The 21,715-nt window shown below is 50.4% G+C and overlaps 1 protein-coding gene across 5 annotated transcripts; it reads left to right on the top strand.

Moving 5' to 3' along the window:
- The first annotated feature begins 4,125 nt into the window (after nt 1-4,125).
- Nucleotides 4,126-20,523, top strand: CCM2L (CCM2 like scaffold protein). Of its 5 annotated transcripts, XM_032351031.1 has the most exons (10): nt 4,126-4,232; nt 5,866-6,033; nt 7,372-7,455; nt 7,552-7,735; nt 8,320-8,780; nt 12,220-12,355; nt 14,510-14,573; nt 17,448-17,577; nt 18,141-18,279; nt 19,166-20,523. In XM_032351031.1, exons 1-10 carry the CDS (start codon nt 4,203-4,205, stop codon nt 19,477-19,479), a joined length of 1,710 nt encoding a protein of 569 aa, XP_032206922.1. In that variant the 5' UTR covers nt 4,126-4,202; the 3' UTR covers nt 19,480-20,523. The 5 variants fall into 5 exon arrangements, with proteins under 5 accessions (XP_032206922.1, XP_032206921.1, XP_032206920.1 ...); XM_032351030.1 differs by having other exon boundaries at nt 7,372-7,735; nt 12,256-12,355; XM_032351029.1 differs by having other exon boundaries at nt 7,372-7,735.
- Nucleotides 20,524-21,715: the final 1,192 nt, after the last annotated feature.

Below are 21,715 nucleotides of genomic sequence, written 5' to 3'. Positions count from 1 at the left end.
GGGCTGCTCAGTTAGCCAGCCCTGAAATCACTTACCTTTGGACTTCTTGTCTTGAGAGGTAATGTATTTTCCTTATTGTCAAAGCCCTTTGATTGGGCAGTCTAATCTCTGCAGCCAAAAGCATCAAACCCAGGCACTGTGTGTTTGCTCAGGCTGTGTCCTCTGTCTACAGTGACCTTCCTTCCATATGTCCTTCAAGGCTTGGCTTGGATATAACGGGGCTTGGTGAATGGCTCCTGATTCTGCCTTCCCCAGACAAGTCACTTGGCCTGTCTCCAATATTTTGCTTATGTGTCTTTCCCGCTAGCCTGATTGGGGTCAGCATATATGCTGTCCACCTGCTGCCACATTCCCGCCTCTAGTCCCATGGCAGGCATTGATACTCAATCCCTTTTTCCTGCTGAGAGTAGATCTGGTTTTTATAATCTTCTACATAGAGCTGTAGGCAGCCCCTGCCAATCCGCTGAATGAAGCTCCAAAGAAAGAAATCCTATTTGCCACAACTGTTCAGTCTTTGAGAGCAAAGATTTCGTTTTACTCATCTTTTTTGATTCAAAAGTTAGTTTTAGGCTCGAACCCACAACCTGGAGATCAAGAGTCACACCCACCCCCCCCCCCAACTGAGATAGCCAGGTGCCTCTAATTTTTTTTAATTTTTCAAGTTTTTATTGAAATTCTAATTAGTTAACACATTTGTAATATTAGTTTCAGGAGTAGAATTTAGTGATTTGTCACTTACATGTAACACCCAGTGCTCATCACAAATGCCTTCCTTAATACCCATCCACCATTAGGCTACCACCTCCCACTCCCCTCCAGCAACCCTCAGTTTGTTCTCTATAGTTAAGAGTCTCTTGGAGTGCCCCGGTGGCTCAGTCCATGAGGCATCTGACTCTGGATTTCAGCTCAGACCATGATCTCAAGGTTGTGGGCTATGGGATTAAACCCCTCCTCTGACTCCACACTCCGTGGGGAGTCCAGTCAGGATTCTCTCTCTCCTCCTCGGCCCCGTACCCCACTCGTGCATGAGTGCACATGCTCTCTCAAATAAATCTTTTTTTTTTTTTTTTGAAGATTTTTGTATAATTGTTTGACAGAGAGAGGGACGAGCGTGGAAACACAATTAAGAGGAGTGGGAAAGGGAGAAGCAGGATTCCCACGGAGCAAGGAGCCTGATTTGGGACTCGATCTCAGCACCCTGGGATCATGTCCTGAGCTGAAGGCAGATGCTTAACCAACTGAGCCGCCCAGGCACCCCTTGAACAAATAAATCTTTAAAAGAAAGGAGTCTCTTATGGTTTGCCTCCCTCTCTTTTTTCCTTTCCCCTATGTTCATCTCTTTTGTTTCTGAAATTCCACACGAGTGAAAGCATATGGTATTTGTCTTTCTCTGACTAACTTATTTCACTTAGCACAATACCCTCTAGTTCCACCCACGTTGTTGCAAACAGCAAGGGTTTGTTCCTTTTTTATGGCTGATTAATATTCCACTGTGTGTGTCTGTGTGTATACATATGTACATACACATATATACAACTTCTTCTTTATCCTCACAAGCCAATTGTAATCATCAATGTTCCCATCATATATGCTTCTATTCCCATTTAATCCCTGCAGCAGCCTTATGAGACAAGCACCATCATCATCTTGCTTTTGACACATGAAACTCTGGGGCTCCGAGAAATCACCTGTTCAAGGTCATACACGTTTGAACCTAGGTCCACCTGTCTGTGCCAACTTCCATCGACATTTACTAAGCGCTTGACCTGTTCGTGGCCCTGGTGTGGGCATCGCAGGCTATGCAAAGAGAGTTTGCTATTTCTAGCAGCATTCAGAATGCTTCTTGTCCTATTTGATATTCCCAGCATTTCGGGGAACCTGGAGTTCGTTCAGGAGGAACAGAAGTCCTTGTTTTACAGATAAGGACACTGAGGATTTGGGCACTTGCTCAAGGAGTTAAGTGGGAGTATTGGTGTCTGGAGCAGACAGGAATTGGGTTGCACATCCGGGCCTCTTCCTGTTGGCCTAGCAGGCTGTGGAGAGCTCACTTCCTGCTGTTGGGACAGGACAGCCAGCCGGATACAGGGGAGCAGGAGGGAGTGACTCTATGAGCTAGTGCTAAGCAGCTTGGATCATTTCCCCTCCCCCAGAGGGAGGGAAGGGGGAAGACAAGTGGGGGAAGGCAAGTGGTTGGAGGTTCCAGTGCCCCCCACTTCCAGAGGTAGTGGGGAGCTCTTTCTCCCTCCAATGGGCACTGAATTGGCACAATTGTGCTTCTTTCTCTCTCTTTCTTTCATTCATTCTTTCTTTCTCTCTTTCTTCCTTCTTTTCTTTCTTTCTTCCTTCCTTCTGTACACTTATGCTTTCAGAAGAAACTTTCTTTTTTAAAAAAAAATATTTTATTTATTTATTTGACAGAGAGAGACACAGTGAGAAGGGAACAAAGCGGGGGAATGGAAGAGGGAGAAGCCAGCCTCCTGCAGAGCAGGGAGCTAGATGTGGGGCTCCATCCCGGGACACTGGGATCATGAACTGAGCTGAAGGCAGATGCTTAACGACTGAGCCACCCAGGCGACCCCAGAAGAAATTTGCTTTTTTAAAAAAATTTTTTTTAAGTTTTTTTTTTTTTTTGGACAGATAGATCACAAGTAGGCAGGCAGGCAGAGAGAGAGGAGGAAGCAGGCACCCCGCTGAACAGAGAGCCCAATGCGGGGCTTGATCCCAAGACCCTAGCTCCCTCCCAAGACCCTGGGATCATGACCTGAGCCGAAGGCAAAGGCTTTAACACACTGAGCCACCCAGGCACCCCCAGAAGAAACTTTCAAAACAATCCAGTGCCTGGGCCCCTGCACTTCCCGATTCCCAACTGCTTTCTCATTCACAGTCTGGTATCTTTCTCACCACACCTCTGACTAAAGGGCAGGGCATTTGGGATCATTGTTCTCATTGCAAAGATGAGGAAGTTGAGGCTCAGAGAGGTTAAAATAAGCAAACTACCCTAGATCATACAGCAAATCAGCCCAGAACTGGGGCTTCCAGGACCCAGGTACATGGCAAGGCGTGGATGGGTCAGTTGGGAACTTCTCAACTGTCCTGGGTGGGACCTGCTGAGCATGCTGGCCCTAAAGGTAGGGAACCAGGCTTCAGATTCAGACTGACCAGAAATCCCGGGTCCCCCCTTGTAAACTTGATGACTTTTTTTGGGTCAGCCTCTGCAGCTGAGCCTGATTTTTCAATCTATATAATAGTATAAGGATACCCCAAAATTGTAAGGAATAGGAGAGATGAGGTATGTAAAGTATGTATGTATGTAAAGTGCTCAGCACACAAAGAGAAACTTGCCTTGCTAATATTCTCCCGAGAGACAGTAAAACAGCCCAGGACACAAGGACACATAGATAGCTAAATAGTTCATATTTACTGAACATTTCATGTGTGTCAGGAGCTCTTCCAAGTGCATTTAATCCTTACAAGGTCACCATGAGGTCAGACTGCTATTATGCCCATTTTATAGATAGGGAAACAAGTGGATAAGGGACTTGCCCAAGGTCATCACCCTAGTAAGTGACAAAATCAGGATTCAAATTCAGGCAGCTTATCCTCAAAGCCCATTTATACTGCTGTCCTTAATGGTAATGATTAATTTTTTAAATCATAACTTGCCTGGACACAGTATTCCATAGTTTAGGAAGCATTTCCCTCTCCACTTGTGCATTTATCTCTCACCACAGCAGCCAGAAAGGGAGGCAATGTTTATTTCTACCTCATAGAGAGGAGGGGGCAACCGAAACGGTGCAAGAGGGAACTGCCTTGTCTTGCCAAGGTCACACAAGGTCAGTGGCAGAAGTAGGGTTGGAATTTGGGATTCTCGGACTCCAAATTGGGGGACTCTTCCCCAGCCTTACTAGATTCCCAAGCCCCTTCAACAGCAAACCTTCTGGAGGGAGGCTGGAGGCATTCTCCCTGGTCAGTTGCTCTGGCTGGGCTTCCTTCCACTCTTCAGCTGGAGGGGCCCAAGCCCGAGTCCTCCACCCCCACCTCTGCTCACTATCAGACAGGAGGGGCAGGAACTCCAGGGCTGGTGGAGTTTCCGACCAGGCAGGAAAAAGAACAAAGGAACTTCATGGGGCGGGGCAGGGGGCGGGGGTTGGGGGTGGAGGGGATGGTCAGGAGGGTGGCAAGATCGGAGGGGACGCTTCGCCATGGAATATGAAGTCAAGAAAGGGAAAAAGGTAGGTGGGAGTTTGGGAGGGATGCAGGGTAGAGAAATGCCCCTGGAGCTGGTAAAGTGGGAGGCCTGGGGTGGGCAGGGACTGGCATGGGTAGAATCTTTCTTCTCATCTGAAAAGACTGTCCTTCCAACCCTTGGGCCATCGGACCTTTGGGCTCAAGCTCCCTACCCTGTCTCCCCTACTCTCAAGTGGCACCTGCCCTCCCTGGAACAGACAGACAGATACCTTCCAGGGAAACCCAGCCAGCCAGATTGCTGGGAAATACTCCCAACCTGCTTCCAGGGCTTTCCTGGGGTTTCCTCAGACCGAGAGCCCAACAGACAGCCAACAGACCCATTCCTCTGCTCCTCACCTCCCCAAACAGAAGGACCTCAGCCAGGGCAATTCAGTGCTACCAGACTGGCTATCAAGGTTGAGACACCTACCTGCTCCCCTGCTGGGTTCCAGCCTAGCCTGCCCCCTCCCTCTCTTTATGTCAGGATAGCTCTGTTCCGAAGGCCTCACTCAGCCTGAGGGTCCTCCCCCTCCTCACCCTCTAGATCCTCACCCCTCCTTACTGTCAGAAGTTTTCTAGTCTGGTTCCCTGGGCGCCTCACCTGGCTGTCTTTGCCATTCAGGGGGTCCCTCAGATTCCCACTCCCACCCCCCACCCAGCCCTCTTCCTCCAAGAAACCCAGATCAGGCTGGTCTAAAGGGTTCATTCATCTCCTCATTCAGCTGCAATAGACCTCACACATCTCCAGGCTCACACTCTGCCAGCCCCGGGGGTTTACACATGCTAAGCCCTCCGCCTGGAACGCCCTTTCCCAGATCATTGGTTCTCATTTCTCAGAACGTCCAGATACTTCATCTAGGCTCCAAGATACTGGTTTTAAGATACGAGCTGTGCCTGTATCAGAATCACCTAGAGCGCTTGTTAAAACATAGATCATTGGGTCTCACCCACAAGCTCTGATCCAGTAGATCTAGAATAGAATGGGAGAATGTGCATTTCTCTTAAGTTCCTTCGTGCTGCTGCTGCTGATCCAGGACCCACACTCACTGAGAACTGCTCTAAAGAGGGCCTCACTCTTGACTGTGAGATTTAGATTCCGTTGGGCTGTGCTGGAGCCCAGAACTGGCTTCTTGAGCCTTGCTATAGGTCATTTTTTATGCAGGTGTCTGTGGATTCTCCTGAAATGTACTTATTAGCCATTTCTAATTTGGCAGAAAGCACACAGAATAGTGTGACAAATATCTATGCACTCGCCACTCAGCCACATTGCATCTTAATATTTTTCTTACTTGCCCCAGCCTAGACCCACTCCTTCAGCCTGGACGTGGGCCTTAGTAGGCCCTCCACCCTCCCCTGGGTGTTTAGAATGGAGGTTTTAGAGCCAGACTGCACTCATGATTCTACCACCACTAGCTGGTGACCTTATCAGCTAGTTCCCTCTCTGAGGCTTAGTTCCTCCATCTGTAAAATGGGGATCACAAAGGTACCGCTTCTGCAGAGCCTATGAGAATTAAATTAGGTACTATGTAAAGAAGTCAAATGTCCAATGGGGAAGCGTTCGGAGAAAGCCAGTTGCAGTTGTTACTGTTGTTTTCCCCCACATCTCCCTGTCCCCCACCCCCCCACCCCCTTTCCCAGGGCTTTGTATCCCCCATCCGGAGGCTGGTGTTCCCCAAGGCCGCGCGCCGGGCTGCCTTTCGGACCAGTGTGAGTCGCCGGCCCCTGCACTCGATGCCCCTTTACCCCCCTGACTATCTCATCGACCCTCAGATTCTGCTGTGTGACTACCTGGAGAAAGAGGTCAAGGTACGTGTGGGATGAGAAGGGCATGCAGACTCTTGCGGTGAGGAGTAAAGGAGGGGTAAGGTTTTCATCAAGTCTCTTAGGGTCCTGGCTGGGTCTGAAAATGAAGCCAACAAACAGATGAACAGGAGAAAAGCGTGCACATTTTATTAAATGTTTACAGGTCCGTGAGAGGGAGGGGACGTTTCAGGTGGGAGATTTATCTCCTGCTTTCAGGACAAAGGGGTGGGGGAAGGTCAGAGTAACCTTCCCACTTACCATTTACTTCAGTTCCTTCAAGCTTAAGATATTCCATATTTTTTTTGTTATTATCACTATTAAAATTACTCTTTATTTAAGAAAAAGATATTCCATATGCCAAGATGCCAGATTTTGGTGTAGCGTGTTCTGGATCCCATCAGGAGGGAATGTACCTCCCTGCCTCACACCAAGCCCAGACCAGCCTTGTCTCACATAGGGGAGGCTCAGGGAAAAGAGAGCTGGGTTCACGCCAGCCTAGCTCCTGCTTTATGCTGAGGACCTTGAGCGAATGACCTCCACTCGCTCAGCCTCAGTGTTTCCATTTCAACACAGGGGAGAGAGATGGGCAAAGCCATAGCTTCCTGTGAGATTTTACAGACAGTGGATGAACTTGTTAAAGGAACCCAGTTCAGCAAGCCAAAGAGGTCACACAAGGGTTTTACTACTGTTTCATGAGCACCAGTGGAGAATCCTCATTATCCAGGGAAGATTGATATGGGAGTAGGAGGGTTAGATTTGGCAAAAACGGGCTGCCAGGTTAAATGTGGATTTCAGAAAAACAGTGAGTACTTGTTTAGTATTAATATGTCCCAAATATTGCATGGGACTAAAAATACTTTTTTAAAAAACTTAAAAAGTATTCAAGGTCTATGTGACATTCAAATTTAACAGGCATCTTGTATTTCACCTGGCAACCATATGTGGAGGGTAGAGCTAACCAATAAATCTACTTAAAAATTGGGGACTGAAATTTCATAGAGAAGAAAAGAAGAAAAAAGTTTGATTGGTGGAATTCACCTAGAAGAACAAAGCTAAAAATAAAAAAAAGAGTTAATATCTTATATTGAATAACATTAAAGTTCGTGATGACATTAAGTTATAATTGAGAATGAAGAATGAAGAATGTATTGGTTTAGGGCATCATTTTGGGGGGTCTGGCTTCTGTGTCCACCTTAATAGTTATTATCAGGTTATTATTAATTCAAATAGTTCTACATCAGTCTATATACACTGGGTCAATGAGGAGTTCTAGGTTATTCCAGGCTTCAAGGTGACCTCTCTGTGCCCTTCTCCCACCTCTACCTCCCATGTCCTGTCCAGTTCCTGGGCCACCTCACCTGGGTTACCTCCTCACTGAACCCCTCCAGCCGCGACGAGCTCCTGCAGCTGCTGGACACGGCCAGGGTGAGGCCCTGGGGAGGGTTAGGGCTGGGTCTTGTCCCCTTCTTCCTCTCCCACCCGAGCCCCTCCGGAACCCAAGAGATCCGACCCACCCTGCAGCAGTTGAAGGAACTGCCGCTGAAGACCACCGCGGAGCAGGACAGTATCCTGAGCCTGTCGGCCCGCTGCCTGCTGCTCACCTGGCGCGACAACGAGGAGCTAATCCTGCGCATCCCCACGCATGAGATCGCGGCCGCCTCCTACCTGCAGGACGACGCGCTGCACCTGCTGGTGCTTAAGACCGGTACAGCGAGTGGGGCGGGGCCGGGGCGGGACCGGGAGATGAACCGGGAGAGAAAAAAAAACCAGCGTCTAGTTTTGGGAAAGGCGTGACCCGGAGTAGGGAGGGGTGGGCCGCGGAGGGTGGATGGTGTGTGATGGAAAAGGACTGACTACACTACCCTGAGATTAAGGCAGGCCATGGCCATACGCAAGAAGACGCAGCCCCAGGTTGAGGTTGAGGTTGAAGGGTGGACCGCCTGATCCACCGGCCTAAGGCTGGAAGGGCCCAAATTCTGGGACCTAAAGTTAGAGCGCGTGGTGAAGCAGAGCCCGGCAGCGGCAAGCTGAGAGCTCGGGCGGGGGGCGGAGTCTGAACTGGGGGCGTGGCCGTATGCCCGGGAGGCGGAGCTCCCGGCTGGGATAGCTGTGGGACAGGTCAGACCGCGAGGAAGACTGGGGTGGAGCCGAGGCCGGGGGCGGGCCCCAAAAAGTAAGGGACCGCGGGGGGCGAATCTGGCCTCGAGGGCCAGGCGCCGCTGGTCCCCAGCGGGTCTCGGGAAGGGGCTCTTAGCCGGGATCTCCTGACCGCGGTCCCGCCCCTCCTAGGTCTGGGCGTGGACCCGGTGCCAGCCGGCGTAGACGCCAGCCCCGGCGGCGCGGGGCGCGACCCGGGCCAGCCGGGCGCGGCGCCCGAGAAGCGGCGGGGGGGCACCACGGAGCGGCGCCACACCATCTGCAGCCTGGACTGGCGGATGGCGTGGGGCGGGGGTGCGAGCGCGGAGGCCCGGGCCGGGGGCGGCGGCGGCGGCAGCCTGGAGCGCCAGCGCGCCGGGGCGCGGGCGTCGGGCAGCTGGGAGCGGCGGCAGACGTTCAGCGGCAGCTGGGAGCGGCGGCACGCCGGCGGCGGCGGCGGCGCGGGCAAGCCGGGCGGCAGCTGGGAGCGGAGGCAGGCGGGCGGCGGCGGCGGCAGCTGGGAGCGGCGCCACCCGGGCTCCAACCCTCTCGACCCGCAGGACCCCAGCCCCGACGCCTACTGCAACCTTGTCATCCTGGCCGTGGCCAACAGGGTGAGCCCGAGGGCACTCGGAGCCCCTGCACCCTGCCTCCCCGGCGCGTCGGGGGAATTTGGAGGGCGTTGTCCTCCACCCCACCCCGCCCCGTTCCTGGGGTCTACCCTGGCCTCTTCCCTTCTTCCTCCTGAGGCCCTACCTAGGACTTCAGGTTCTACCTGTGCGCTCCAGACGCCAAAGGGTTTCTAAATCTCCAGCCTGGACGCCTCCCCTTGCCAACTCAATGGGATCAAAACTCAAAACAGCCCAAACAGACTTGATCTAACCCTCTTTCCAGCCCTGCTCCTTCTCCCATGTCGTCAATTTCGGCACAACCACAGTAACAATCACGAGGACACTCATTACCAGCACGAATGGAATGCCAACCTGTGCCAGACAAGGAACCAGCACGAACACATTTCATTCTCTCACTAACCCCTAGAGGCAAACATCACAACCATCCTCATTCTATAGAGGAGGAAACTGACACCCAGAGGCTAAGTAACTTGTGGAAGGTCACACAGGAAACTGGTGGTGGTGGTTTCAACACTGGGACCCAGAATTTTCACATACTTTACTCTCGTTAACTATGGCAGTCATTCAAGGCAGAAGCCTTCCATTTTTGCCTCTCCTCCCCGCCCTCCACTCTCCATATTCACCCTTGCTTCTATTCCTTTGACCATCTTTATTGAGCACCAGCTTTGTCCTAGGCATTGGGCTAAGTGTTATGGATGCAGAGGTGAACAAGACATATTTGGGGCCCTCCCTTAGGGAGCTCACAATCTACAGAGATCTTCAAGTCCTGAGCTGTTTAAGCTTCTCCTCTAACCCAGGGACCCCAACTCCTCCCCCAACCCCATACCTACCTTACTGAGAATGCCCCAAATTTTATCTCTCAGCAAATCTCCAGACTCCTTTCTCCAATTGGCCTCTTCATTCGGTGGGCTAATGACCATCTCAATGTCCCAACACATCTGAAGCTAAGAGCCCAGTCTTCTCCCCCAAACCTGCTCCTCCCTTTGTCTCCCTGTCTTGATTAACGGCAGCTCTGTCCTTGCCTCATTCAGATCAAAATTTGGCAGTGACTTGTGGCTCCTCTCGCTTTCACACAACACACATCCATTCTGTCAATAAATCCTGTTGGCCCTATTTTTTTAAATATAACCCAACCTAACTCCTTCTCACCAACCCCCAGGTCCACACCCCATTTTCTATCATCCGCGTCATGCATCTAGATCACGAGTTTGGCTCTGGCTTATAATCTGTCTCCCATTCCCCCCACCAACACACACAATCAGAGCAGTTCTGTTAACACGTAAGTCACAACACATCACTGCTCAAAATCTTCCTGTGGCTCCCCATCTCACTCAGAGTAAGAGCTGATGTCCTTACAATTGCTTATAAGTCCACCCTCCACCCACCTTATGGTGGCGGCTGAAGCCCATTTCCTCTCTGGACTCCTCTTTCTAGGTCCCCCTTTATGCATTTCACTCTAGCCAGACTGGTCTCCTTGTGGAGTGCAAAAGACCTGTGCATTCTGGATGGTTCACTCTGTTATCTCTGACCCCTAAAACAGTGGCTGGCACATGATAAATATTGAATGAATGGACGAAGAGATAGGGATTATATTACTATACCTTGGGACGGGGACCAAGAAGAAAACAAGCAGATTGCAGTGATAATGAGAAAGGAGATCCACTTTCCAAAGAGAAAGTGAGTTTGTGCCTTTTAAACTGAAATGTGAAGGGGAGGAAGGAGTGAGCAAGGCGAATTGGCAGGAAAATGAATTCTGAGCAGAGGGAACAGTGTGCCCTGTTAATCTCACTGCACTGTGAGGGCTTTAGGGTACAGACCTCATCTAATTCACCCTGAGACCCTGGAGTCTGGCCCAGTGCCTAAAATGGGACTAAATGAGAATTTGCAAAATGAGTAAATAAAGAGTTGTTTTTCAGGAGTATCTGATTCTCTGACCTCCTCTCCAAGGCCTTGGTCCAATGGAGGGCATAGGAGTTAGAGTAAAAAAAAACCTGAGTGCTGGTGGGGCACCTGGGTGGCTCAGTGGGTTGGGCCTCTGCCTTCAGCCCAGGTCATGATCTCAGGGTCCTGGGATCGAGCCCTGCATCGGGCTCTCTGCTCGGTGGGGAGCCTGCTTTCCCCTCTCTCTCTGCCTCTCTCTCTGCCTGCCTCTCTGCCTACTTGTGATCTCTGTCTGTCAAATGACTAAATAAAATCTTAAAAACAAAAACAAAAACTGAGTGCTGGGGTACCTGGGTGGCTCAGTCCATTAAGTGTCTGCCTTTGACTCAGGTCATGAGCCCAGGGTCCTGGGGATTGAGTCCCACATCATGCTCCTTGCTCAGCAGGGAGACTGCTTCTCCAACTCCCTCTGCTGCTCTCCCTGCTTATGCGCTCGCTCTCTCTCTCTCTCTCTCTCATGCTCTGTCAAATAATAATCTTTAAAAAAGAAAAAAAACCTGAGTGCCAATAATAGCCAATGCTAAGAACTTGCTGTGTGAGCTGGGTGAGTCACCTGACCGCTCTAAGCCTCAGTGACTTTAACTGTAACAGAAGGATCTTCCATGTCTGTTTCATAGGGTTATTGTAAGGATCAATCCTGCCTCTCCTGGGTTATATTTTAATCCATACCCTGAGCTTTCTAGAGACACAAAATAGGAAGTGGTACCTGAAGATGGTCTCATCGGTGATTGTCTTTCTGGGTCTCTTGCTTAAAGACATAAAGAGGTAAATTAGAAAGGCAAATTTTTCTTCAAATTTGTAGTCTCGAGAAACTTTCACCCAAGAATTAAAATTCCTGCCTCTTATCAGAGACTGAAGTTTATGCCCTGGGTGCCAGGAAGCTCATACCTAAATATGGCATCCAGTAGTAGTAACTATGTTGAGCCTAAAATTTTTATACATGTAATTCTTCCTCCTCCTAGTATGTGTCAGGAGTCCTGGGTTCTAGTCCTGGCTAATCACTTCACTTCTCTGAGCCTCAACTTCCCACTGGCAAATTTAACAAAATGGGGCTTATTTTATTTTATTTTATTTTACTTTATTTTTTAAGTAGGCTCCATGCCCAGCATGGAGCCCAGTGTGGGGCTTGAACTCATGACTGTGAGATAAGAGAACTGAGCTGAGATCAAGAATTGGATGCTTAACCCACTGAGCCACCCAGGTGCTCCTAGGACTTATTTTAGATAAACTTCAGGATATCCTATGAATCCCCTAGAAATATGGGGTGCATTTTTCAGAGCAGAAGACTTAGAGTTGCTGCTGGACTCTATAAAGGAGTCCAAAACCCAGAGGATGGCCATATAATTTTGATAGGGAATGCCCTCCAAAGTGCCCATAGGTACGTGTATGGCCACACAAGCCTCCTGACACTGTTAAAGGGGGTAGGGGTACCCTGGCCACTGGAGAGGTCCTGAGCACTCTGTCTTCCTCCCTGGGCCAGGATGCTGCTGAGGAGTCCTGTGCCCTCATCTGTCAGGTCTTCCAGATCATCTACGGGGACCAGAGCATTGAGTGCGTGGACCGGGCCGGCTACCACTACACATCCACGCCTGAGCGGCCATGGCTGTGCAGCCGCAGTGAGTACGGGAACTCCAGGCTGCCCTCCTCCCTGTGTAACAACCCAAAAGGCCGGGGAGGGGTGCTTCCCCAGGAATCAGGGCCAATGACTGCCTTTAGGAGTCCTGATCTCTACCACAGTTATAGGGTCCCCCCCCCAACTCCTGCCGCCCTTATGTAGTTAAAATAAAATGTCGGTTTTCACGATGACCTCCAACTTAGCTTCTTCACAGATGTGCTGCCAGATTCAGAATGAGCCCCTCAAAACTGAACTTTTCTCCCTGCTTTCTTTTTTGATGCCCTTGCTTTGCAGAAATCCAAACACATGCACTTTCTGTTTCCTGAGCTGTCTGACTCCACCAGGAATCTAGGTGAAACCCAAGATCTTCAAACCCACCCTTGAGTGCAATCAAGGGCTAGAATGAGAATAAGACTAATAGAGGCATTTATTGAGCGCCCACTGTGTGCCAAGCACAGTACCAATGTGCCAATTCTTATTTAATCCCATAGCAACCTTGTCGGTCCTATTCACATTGTATTCCCTGTGCCTAGCATAGGACCAAGGACATCACAGATGCCCGACAAGTTTTTTTTTTGAGTAGATGAAAGGACTCTCTGAAGCCTTATGATTCCAGTTTTACAGATGAGGACATTAAGGCTCAGAGTGGTCAATAAATTGTTCAAGGTCACCCAGCGAGTAAATGGCAGAGTTGGGATTCAAACCCAGATATGTCTGATTTCTTCTTTTTTTTTTAAAGATTTTATTTATTTATTTGACAGACATAGATCACAACTAGGCAGAGAAGCAGGCAGAGAGAGAGAGAGGAGGAAGCAGGCTCCCTGCTGAGCAGAGAGCCTGATGTGGGGCTTGATCCCAGGACCCTGGTATCATGACCTGAGCCGAAGGCAGAGGCTTTAACCCCATGAGCCACCCAGGCGCCCAAGATGTATCTGATTTCTAAAGCTTCTATCTGCAACAGCCTTAGTTCCATGCTGCCTTCAAGGCCACTAAGTAAATTTCCTCAGCCACAGCCCCCTCAGTGTGCTCCCTGCCTTCACAGCTCCAGCAACAGAGCTCTTTCCTTCTGGAGGCATTCCCATCCGTGGGCTGTGGTTATGGGGAAGCTGGGATGGCTCATCAGCTCTCACAGGATGATGGGTAAATTAGATAAGTCAACAAATATTTCAACTTCATTCTATTCAACAAATATTTACTGAAGCACCTGCTATCACCAGGATATACTGGGGATTAGAACCAGACGTGCCCCTGCTCTCACAAGGTTTGCATTGCTGTGGTAGGCCCACAGTAATTAAATAGTTGCATAAATAAAATGTAGCCACACATTGTACTCCGAGAACACAGACTGAGGAACCCGCCTCACCTGGGAAGCCACTTCCTGAGGAAGTGACACTGAGCAAGCCAAGATCTGAAGGGTAAGGCTAGTGGATTCAGAGAGTAACAGGCATAGGTAGAGGGCAAGTTCTCAGTAAATAGTGCTTCTATCCTCTCAAGATTTGGGGTTCTTTCCCTCAAAGTTCTTTTTATTTTTCTTGCCTCAAACAGTTTTCAAAACATTACCTCGGGGCGCCTGGGTGGCTCAGTGGGTTAAGCCGCTGCCTTCGGCTCAGGTCATGATGGCAGGGTCCTGGGATCAAGCCCCGCATCGGGCTCTCTGCTCAGCAGGGAGCCTGCTTCCTCCTCTCTCTCTGCCTGCCTCTCTGCCTGCTTGTCATCTCTCTCTCTCTGTCAAATAAATAAATAAATAATCTTAAAAAAAAAAAATTTACCTCACCTCTTACCTTACCTGCTATTCCCAAGACCCTTGTGAGGCAGGCAGGAAGGTGGTGGTGTTCCAGCCTTGGGGAAGTTGAGGGCCAGGAGAGGGGGTGAGTTGCCCCCCAAAGGCTGTCTGTGCGTTGGTGGTGGGGGTAAGTTGCCCCCCAAAGGCTGTCTGTGCGTTGGTGGTGGGGGTAGGAATCGTGGTCAGAATCTAACAGTCGCTGCCTGATTTCACTCAGGGTAAAAGCTAATACCCTTACGGTTGCTTACAAGGCCATCCATGCTCCCGCCACCAGCCCAGCCACAGGGAGGGGCTGAGGTTGGGCCTTAGGGAGCAGGGGATGTCGGTCCCTGGTCTGCGGCCTCTGACAGCCAACCTGTCTGCTGACCCCAGGTGAGAGCTGCCGCACGGATGGGACTTACGCCTATGACGCCGACTTCAGCTGCTGCAGCTCCTTGTGGGTACCGTCCTGCCCCCCCCATCCCCGCACAATTAAGGTTACTCTTCTGGGCATTCTTGTGCCCCTTGTGGGCAAGAGAGGGTGAGAGAAAATGACCCCACCTCGATTTGTGCTGACACCCTGGACTCTGAGGGTGGGGGGTAGGTAAACCGATCTCTCTGGGCTTTAGTTAGCTCAGAGGATCCAAACCCAGACTCTGAGAGGCCGAGGGGAGGGCCAGAACCCAGACCAGGGCCCACGTAGGCCTGTAGTTCTCTGCTCATCTTTCAGACACAGTCGCCTGCAGAGCCCAAGTCAGAGCTAATACCAAAAAATGACTTGGGTTTACTTTAGTTTTAATTCCAGGTGATAGAAAACCCTAAAAAAGATAGAGCTTTAAACAAGATAGCTTTTTTCCCACCTTGTCTCTTATATAAAATAGATCAGGCGTTTATGGCAGGGGTCCAGGCCTCTCTTCTCTCCCCTCCTTAGCACTTGTTCCCATCCTTAAAGTCACCTCATGGACCAAGATGATGGTGTGTGACTGTCATCACAGTGTCCTGCCAGGGGCCTCGGTAAAGAGCTTTGCTGGGAGTCCCACCTGACGACTTCTGCTTATGTCTCATTGGCCAGAACTTGGTCACGTGGTCACCACTAGCGGCCAGCAAGGCTGGAAAGTGCAGCATAACAAACTCACCCGGGAACATTGTCCAGGGTTCTGTTTAGTGTGACCAGCCTGCCCCCCCCCCCGCCCCTCCAGCCTTGAGGGCATTCCCTGGACATGGGAATTTCAGTACTAACACCAGGGAAGTCCCAGGCAAACTGGGGGACAAGTTGGTCATGATGGTTCTGTTACTAAGGCCTTAGGCTTGACTGGTAGCAATCTCTGCCTGTAATATATGCCTGGCTTCCCCTCCCCCCTCTTTGGCAGCAATATATTCACCTTCTTAATACTGTGTGCACTTGGGCCGGTCCTTAAACAACCTGATATCTGCCGGGGAGATGGCAATCATGATAACGGCTAACCTTTGAGCTTACTGTGTGCCTAATGCTGTTCTATAAAGCACTTCATTTTTTTTAAAAAAATAAACTCTACCGCTAATATGGGGCTTGAATTCACCACCCCAAGATTAAGAGTCACATGCTTTGCCAACTGAGCCAGCCAGGTGCCCCCAAGCACTGCATTTAAAAACAACAACAACAACGCATGAAGCAACATTACAGTACCTATTGTTCATTTACTGCTTATAGTCCATGACTCCAGGTGCTGTACAGACTCCTCTAGTTCTTGTGACATCCATTTTTGTCATCCCATTTCACAGATGGAAAAACTGAAGAATAGAGAAGCTAAGCAGCTTGCCCAGGGTCAAACAGCTAGTAAGTTGTAAGCCTGAGATTTGAACCTGAGCAGGCTAGCTCCAGGTCCACATCCCTTAACCACTGTGCCACACTGCTTTTCTGGAGGTAATAATGCAAGATGGTTCTGGAACAATTTAGAAAACAAGAGGCAGGTTAACTTTTTTTTTTTTTTTTTTTTTGAGAGAGAAAGAGAGAGGGCAGGGGGTAGAGAATCTTTTATATCTTTTATTTTAAAAAAGATTTTATTTATTCATTTTGAGAGAGAGACAGAGCACACGAGCAGGGGGAAGGGCAGAAGGAGAGGGAAAAAGAGAATCCCAAGCAGGGGCCTCTGCCTTCAGCTCAGGTCATGATCTCAGGGTCCTGGGATCGAGCCTCACATTGGGCTCTCTGCTCAGCAGGGAGCCTGCTTCCTCCTTTCTCTCTGTCTGCCTCTCTGCCTACTTGTGATCTCTGTCTGTCAAATAAATAAATACAAATCTTTGAAAAAAAAAAAAAAGAATCCCAAGCAGACTCCAGGTTGAGCTTGGAGCCTGATGAGGGGTTCCATCCCACAGCTGTGGGATCATGGCCTGAGCTGAAATTAAGAGCTGGTGGCTTAACTGACTGAGCCACACAGGTGCCCCAGGTTGAATTTTTATTAAGCAAGATTTCTTGAGTACCTTTCCTGCACCAGAGACTGCTGTGTGCTAGGGTTACAGTGGGGAGCCAGACAAGGATGAGACCTGTGCTGGGCACTGAACAGGTACTTAACAGACGAAGAAACCAAGGTCCTTCCCTTGCATGGTTTACAGCGCAAGCGCAGTTAAAGTGTCTGAAATCATGATTTAATAGAAATAAGCATTAATGGTAAGCATGAAAAAGAATAAGTACCTCAGGATGCTGAGAGAGAGGCCACGGGAGCCTTCCACCTCTGGGGAGTTAGGAGGGCCTCTCAGAGCTGATGCCACTTGAACTGAGACCCAAAGGAGGAAAAGGGAAGAGTGCCCTAGGCAGAGGGCAGACAGTGCAAGCGTTCTGAAGCAGGATGAAGCTTGGTGCACAGCAGCCAAGAGGCCACTGTGGACATTGATTGGGGGATCTGGAAAGGTCTCAAATGTCATGATTGGACTTATGGGTTTGTGACCACATTTGACAGAGGATCTAACCCAGTCATTGGGAGGGAGTCAGGGAAAATGTTGTTGGGAAGGTGACATTTAAGCCCCAGTGACGAGTAGGAGTTAGTCGAGCAAAAGACGGGGGGAGAGAGGCATTTCAGGCAGAGGGAACAGCATGTGCAAAGGCCCAGAGGTGAAGAGGTACTTGGAGTCCTAGAGGAGTAGAGAGAAGGCAGAGTGGCCTGAACACGCAAAGTGAGGGTGCATTAAGGCAGCAGAGAGACTCAGGGCCAGATAATGTGTGGTCTTAGAGGCCAAAATGGGATCTAGAATGAGGCCTCAGGCCCAGAGCATTGGTAGCTTTGCCTTCCCACCTCCACCTGAGAGGAGCTAGAGGGAGGTGAGTGAGGGCCCCCCTTTCTGCCTCTCTTTGCAGCAATGGCTCCCAGGATACATTTGAAGCGTGTTATAGTGGCACGTCCACACCCTCTTTCCATGGCTCCCACTGCAGCGGCAGTGACCACAGTGGCCCGGGCCTCGAGCAGCTGCAAGATTACATGGTCACGGTGAGCTGGGGCAGGCAATGCGAACAGCACAAACAGAGGCCTGGAGACTGGAGAAATCACAGGGAGCATTTCAGGAATCATGAATAATCCTGGGCATAATTGAAGCAGACGTTGAAGATCAGGGTGGGACATGAGGTTAGGAAAGTAAACAGAGGCCAGCTTGTGAAAGCCTTAACAAGTGTCAGCTAGCATTGATTGTTTGCTGTATACCAGGCACTATTCTATGTACCTTTTATGCATTTTTTTTTAATCTCAATAACCAAGGTGGGAAGTGCCACCATTATCCTCATTATATATAAGAAAAGTAAGGGTCAGGGAAGTTGTCACCTACCCAAGACCATAGAGCTGACCAAGGGGCCAGGATGCGAACTCAGGCAGCTTGAATCCACATCCATGCTTACATTTAGCCCAGAGGATCTGGATGCCCCCCTCCGCAATAGGCCATGGGAAGGTTTCAAGGGAGGTCTTGGCCAAATATAGCCTTACAGAGGGCTCTGGGTCTTTTAGGCAGAGGTTGGGTGGGGGTTGCTCCCTGGGACTGATCTTGAATCTTGTCCCTGCAGTTGCGGAGTAAACTGGGACCCCTTGAGATCCAGCAGTTTGCCATGCTGCTGCGAGAGTACCGGCTGGGGCTGCCCATCCAGGACTACTGTGCGGGCCTGCTGAAGCTCTATGGAGACCGGCGCAAGTTCCTCCTCCTTGGTGAGCCTCCCCACCCCACCCCCCAAGGTCAGCTAAGGCCCCTACATAGTCCATGACATTCCCAATCAGGCATCAGGCTAAACATGTTCACTCCTATTCTTCAGCCTCCAATAAAGCCAAGATCATGAAATCCATCTCAGGGAGGAGAAAGGGGCAGAGCAGAAGAGAGACGTGCTTGCTGTCATGGCACATAAGAAGAGAGCACTAGTATAACCATTCACCTTCATAGCAAAACTGGGCGAGGAAGTGATTCTCCCCTTCCACCCCACAGGCAGCTGAGGCTCACAGAGGCTAAGGAATTTGTCCAAGGTCACGCTGCTGGTAAGAAAGGCTAATAATAGCATCAGGAATGATAATACTAATAAGCTAACAGGCATTTTGCAGTTACCCTCCTTGAATGCGTCAGTTTTGGAAAATGGGAACTTATTGCCCCCATATTGCAGATGAGGACACTGAGGCTCAGAGAAGCAAAGTACTGAAGTCACATGGCTAATGAGTAGAGATGGAGGCAAAACGGGCTGACTTGTCTGGAACCCTCAGTGTGAGCCAGGCACCTCCTCACAACCCTACCGGGAGAACTGGTGCGATTATCTGAGTTTTACAGGCGAGGAAAGTAGGCTCAGAGTAGCTATTTAATGAGGGTCACACAACTAATAAATGGGGATGTAACCGTTACAGTCACAACGACAAGCTAACCTGTATTGAGTGTTTACTCTGTGCAGAGCATTAGATTATTATGCTCTGGTGCAGAGGCGAGGAATTTGAGCAAGGCCACCAACCAGTGGGCGGAGCAGGGATTTGGACTCAGATCTCTGAAGAAGGTGGCTCCGATGTGGGAGGGGGAGGGCTGAACCTCGAGGAGTCTCCCGGCCTCTCGGCCCCGCAGGGATGCGGCCCTTCATCCCTGACCAGGACATCGGCTACTTCGAGGGCTTCCTGGAGGGCGTGGGCATCCGCGAGGGCGGCATTCTCACCGACAGCTTCGGCCGCATCAAGCGCAGCATGAGCTCCACGTCGGCGTCGGCTGTGCGCAGCTACGATGGCGCGGCCCAGCGGCCCGAGGCGCAGGCCTTCCACCGGCTGCTGGCCGACATCACGCACGACATCGAGGCGCTGGCCCCCGACGATGATGAAAGCACGGACGAGGAGGCCAGGGACTCCCCGGGTGGGGGGGACGCGGCGGAGGACAACTACCTGTAACCGCAGACGAAGGGGACGGTGGGGACGCACCCACAATCCCGGCTGCGTCTCACTGGCTCCTGCTTGTGAGACCCCGGGCCCAGGGACCCCCTCGCAACGGACGCGGGCCTCCACTCCCCCCGGGCATCCTTCCCTGCCCTCGGGGCTCCAGTCCCTGCAGTACCAAGGATGTCCTGCAGGGGGCGGGGCCCTAATGTCGCAGTTGCCGGAGGCTCAGCGGGCCCCTCTGCCAGACCAGTATGGGCAGCGCCCCACTTTGTCCCGCTAGCCCCAGGCGCGGTCCCAGGACCGCTCATCTTCCCTCCCTGCCCTCCCACTCCCGCAACTTTCTGGAGGCCAACGGAGGGATGAGGGGTGGGCTCCACCTGCTGGCAGACAGAAAAAAAGCCCCAGAGCCCAGGCAGTTCTCCTCTTTCACAGTTTGAGAAATTAAGGTTCAAAGAATGGGAAGGAACTTAAGAGAATCTCCTATTTCTCCTTAGAGATTACCTCAAGCTAACCATACGAAATAGTGTCGAGGGTCTTCTTAGGACTCTAAGTGTCAGGGTCGCCCCTCCGCTCATGGCAGGAATTGGATCATCAGTGTGAAACAGAGGTTTTTCTCTGCTGGCTGTTGAGTCAGAAGTAGATGATCAGGGTCCCAGTCCTGGTCCTAAAACTCTGAAGGAGTTGCTTGTTTAGATCTGGATTTAGAGCCAGACAGACCTAGGGCTCCTGTCCGGTTAGTGTTCTCACCTCTTGGTGACTTCCATTCCCTAATCTGTTGGATGAGGTGGGCGCCTCCCACTCCTCAGGGTGGTTCTGGGGACTAACAAAAGTCAAGGTCTTGGGGCTGGGTCCAGCACCTGATAGGCACCCAATAAAAGCTGTTCCCTTCCACACCTGATACTTTCGGACTTGGTCCTGCCTGTCTCACCTGGGAGCAGTGGGGTAGGAACTGAAGAGAAGATGGGCTGTAAGAAGACCCTTGGAGAAGTTTGTGAAGAGGAAATAGGACTTGTTCCCCATGGCTCGGTTGCACCCTGGCTCTGGGCTCAAGCCCCAGTTGAAAAGTTCCCCCAGACTCCACAAGCTACCATCCTGGGAGTCCAGGGTAGTTGAAGAAACCTGATGGCAAGGTTGGAGAGGCAGAGAAGTCAGCGTAAGGACAACAAGTAAAAGTAAAGTAAAAGCCCTAAGAGGAGACAAGAGACTAACACAGAACTGCAAAAACTTATTTGTAAAACTTCACAGAGCCTTCCATGGCCAGACACCTGGTACTCACCATGATCATGATTTTAAAGTAATATTAGACACCTGGTACTCATCAATGATCATGATTTTAAAGTAATATTAGGGCTTTAGGTCCAGAGTTCCATGATTTATCCTCAGTTTGTAGCAAATGGCCATCCCATCGTAATTAGTCCTTCAATGCCCTCTGATGTTTTGTTTTGCTTTAATTCACCCCTCATTCCCCACACTCCTTCCTCTCCCCACAGTGCACACCCACCCTACGTGTTGATATGTGTCCCTGAACATGATACACACAACGCTTTGTGTGTATATTTACATGAACTGTGTTGTGTGAAAAATCTAATTCCATTGCTTCCCTTTTTTTCACTCCATCATATGATATTTAAGATAGACCCACATTGGGGTGCCTGGGTGGCTCAGTGGGTTAAGCCTCTGCCTTCAGCTCAGGTCATGATCTCAGGATCCTGGAATCGAGCCCTGTATCGGACTCTCTGCTCAGCGGGGAGCCTGCTTCCTCCTCTCTCTCTCTCTGCCTGCCTCTCTGCCTACTTGTGATCTCTGTCAAAGTAATAAATAAAAAAATCTTTAAAAAAAAAAAAAGATAGACCCACGTTGCTGAGGGAAAGTCTAGCTTATTCCATCAAATTGCTGCAAAGCATTCCAAGTTAAGCATCCATTTTTTTTAAAGGTTTTATTTATTTATTTGACAGAGAGAGAGAGAGAGAGAGAGTGATCACAAGTAGGCAGAGAGGCAGGCAGAGAGAGAGGGGGAAGCAGGCTCCCTGCTTAGCAGAGATCCTGATGTAGGGCTCAATACCAGGACCCTGAGATCATGACCTGAGCTGAAGACAGAGGCTTAACCTAAAGAGCCACCCAGGTGCCCCGAGCATCCATGGTTTTAATTATTCCCTCCCCCGCCCCAATGATGGACAACCAGATGGCTTCCAACTTCCTTTCATCACAAACAACACTGTGATGAACAGCTTTGAACATGACCTTATGG

Source organism: Mustela erminea, chromosome 7 (genome assembly GCF_009829155.1).
Source record: "Mustela erminea isolate mMusErm1 chromosome 7, mMusErm1.Pri, whole genome shotgun sequence".
Lineage (NCBI taxonomy): Eukaryota > Metazoa > Chordata > Mammalia > Carnivora > Mustelidae > Mustela > Mustela erminea.
This window is presented reverse-complemented; position numbering and strand designations above follow the sequence as displayed.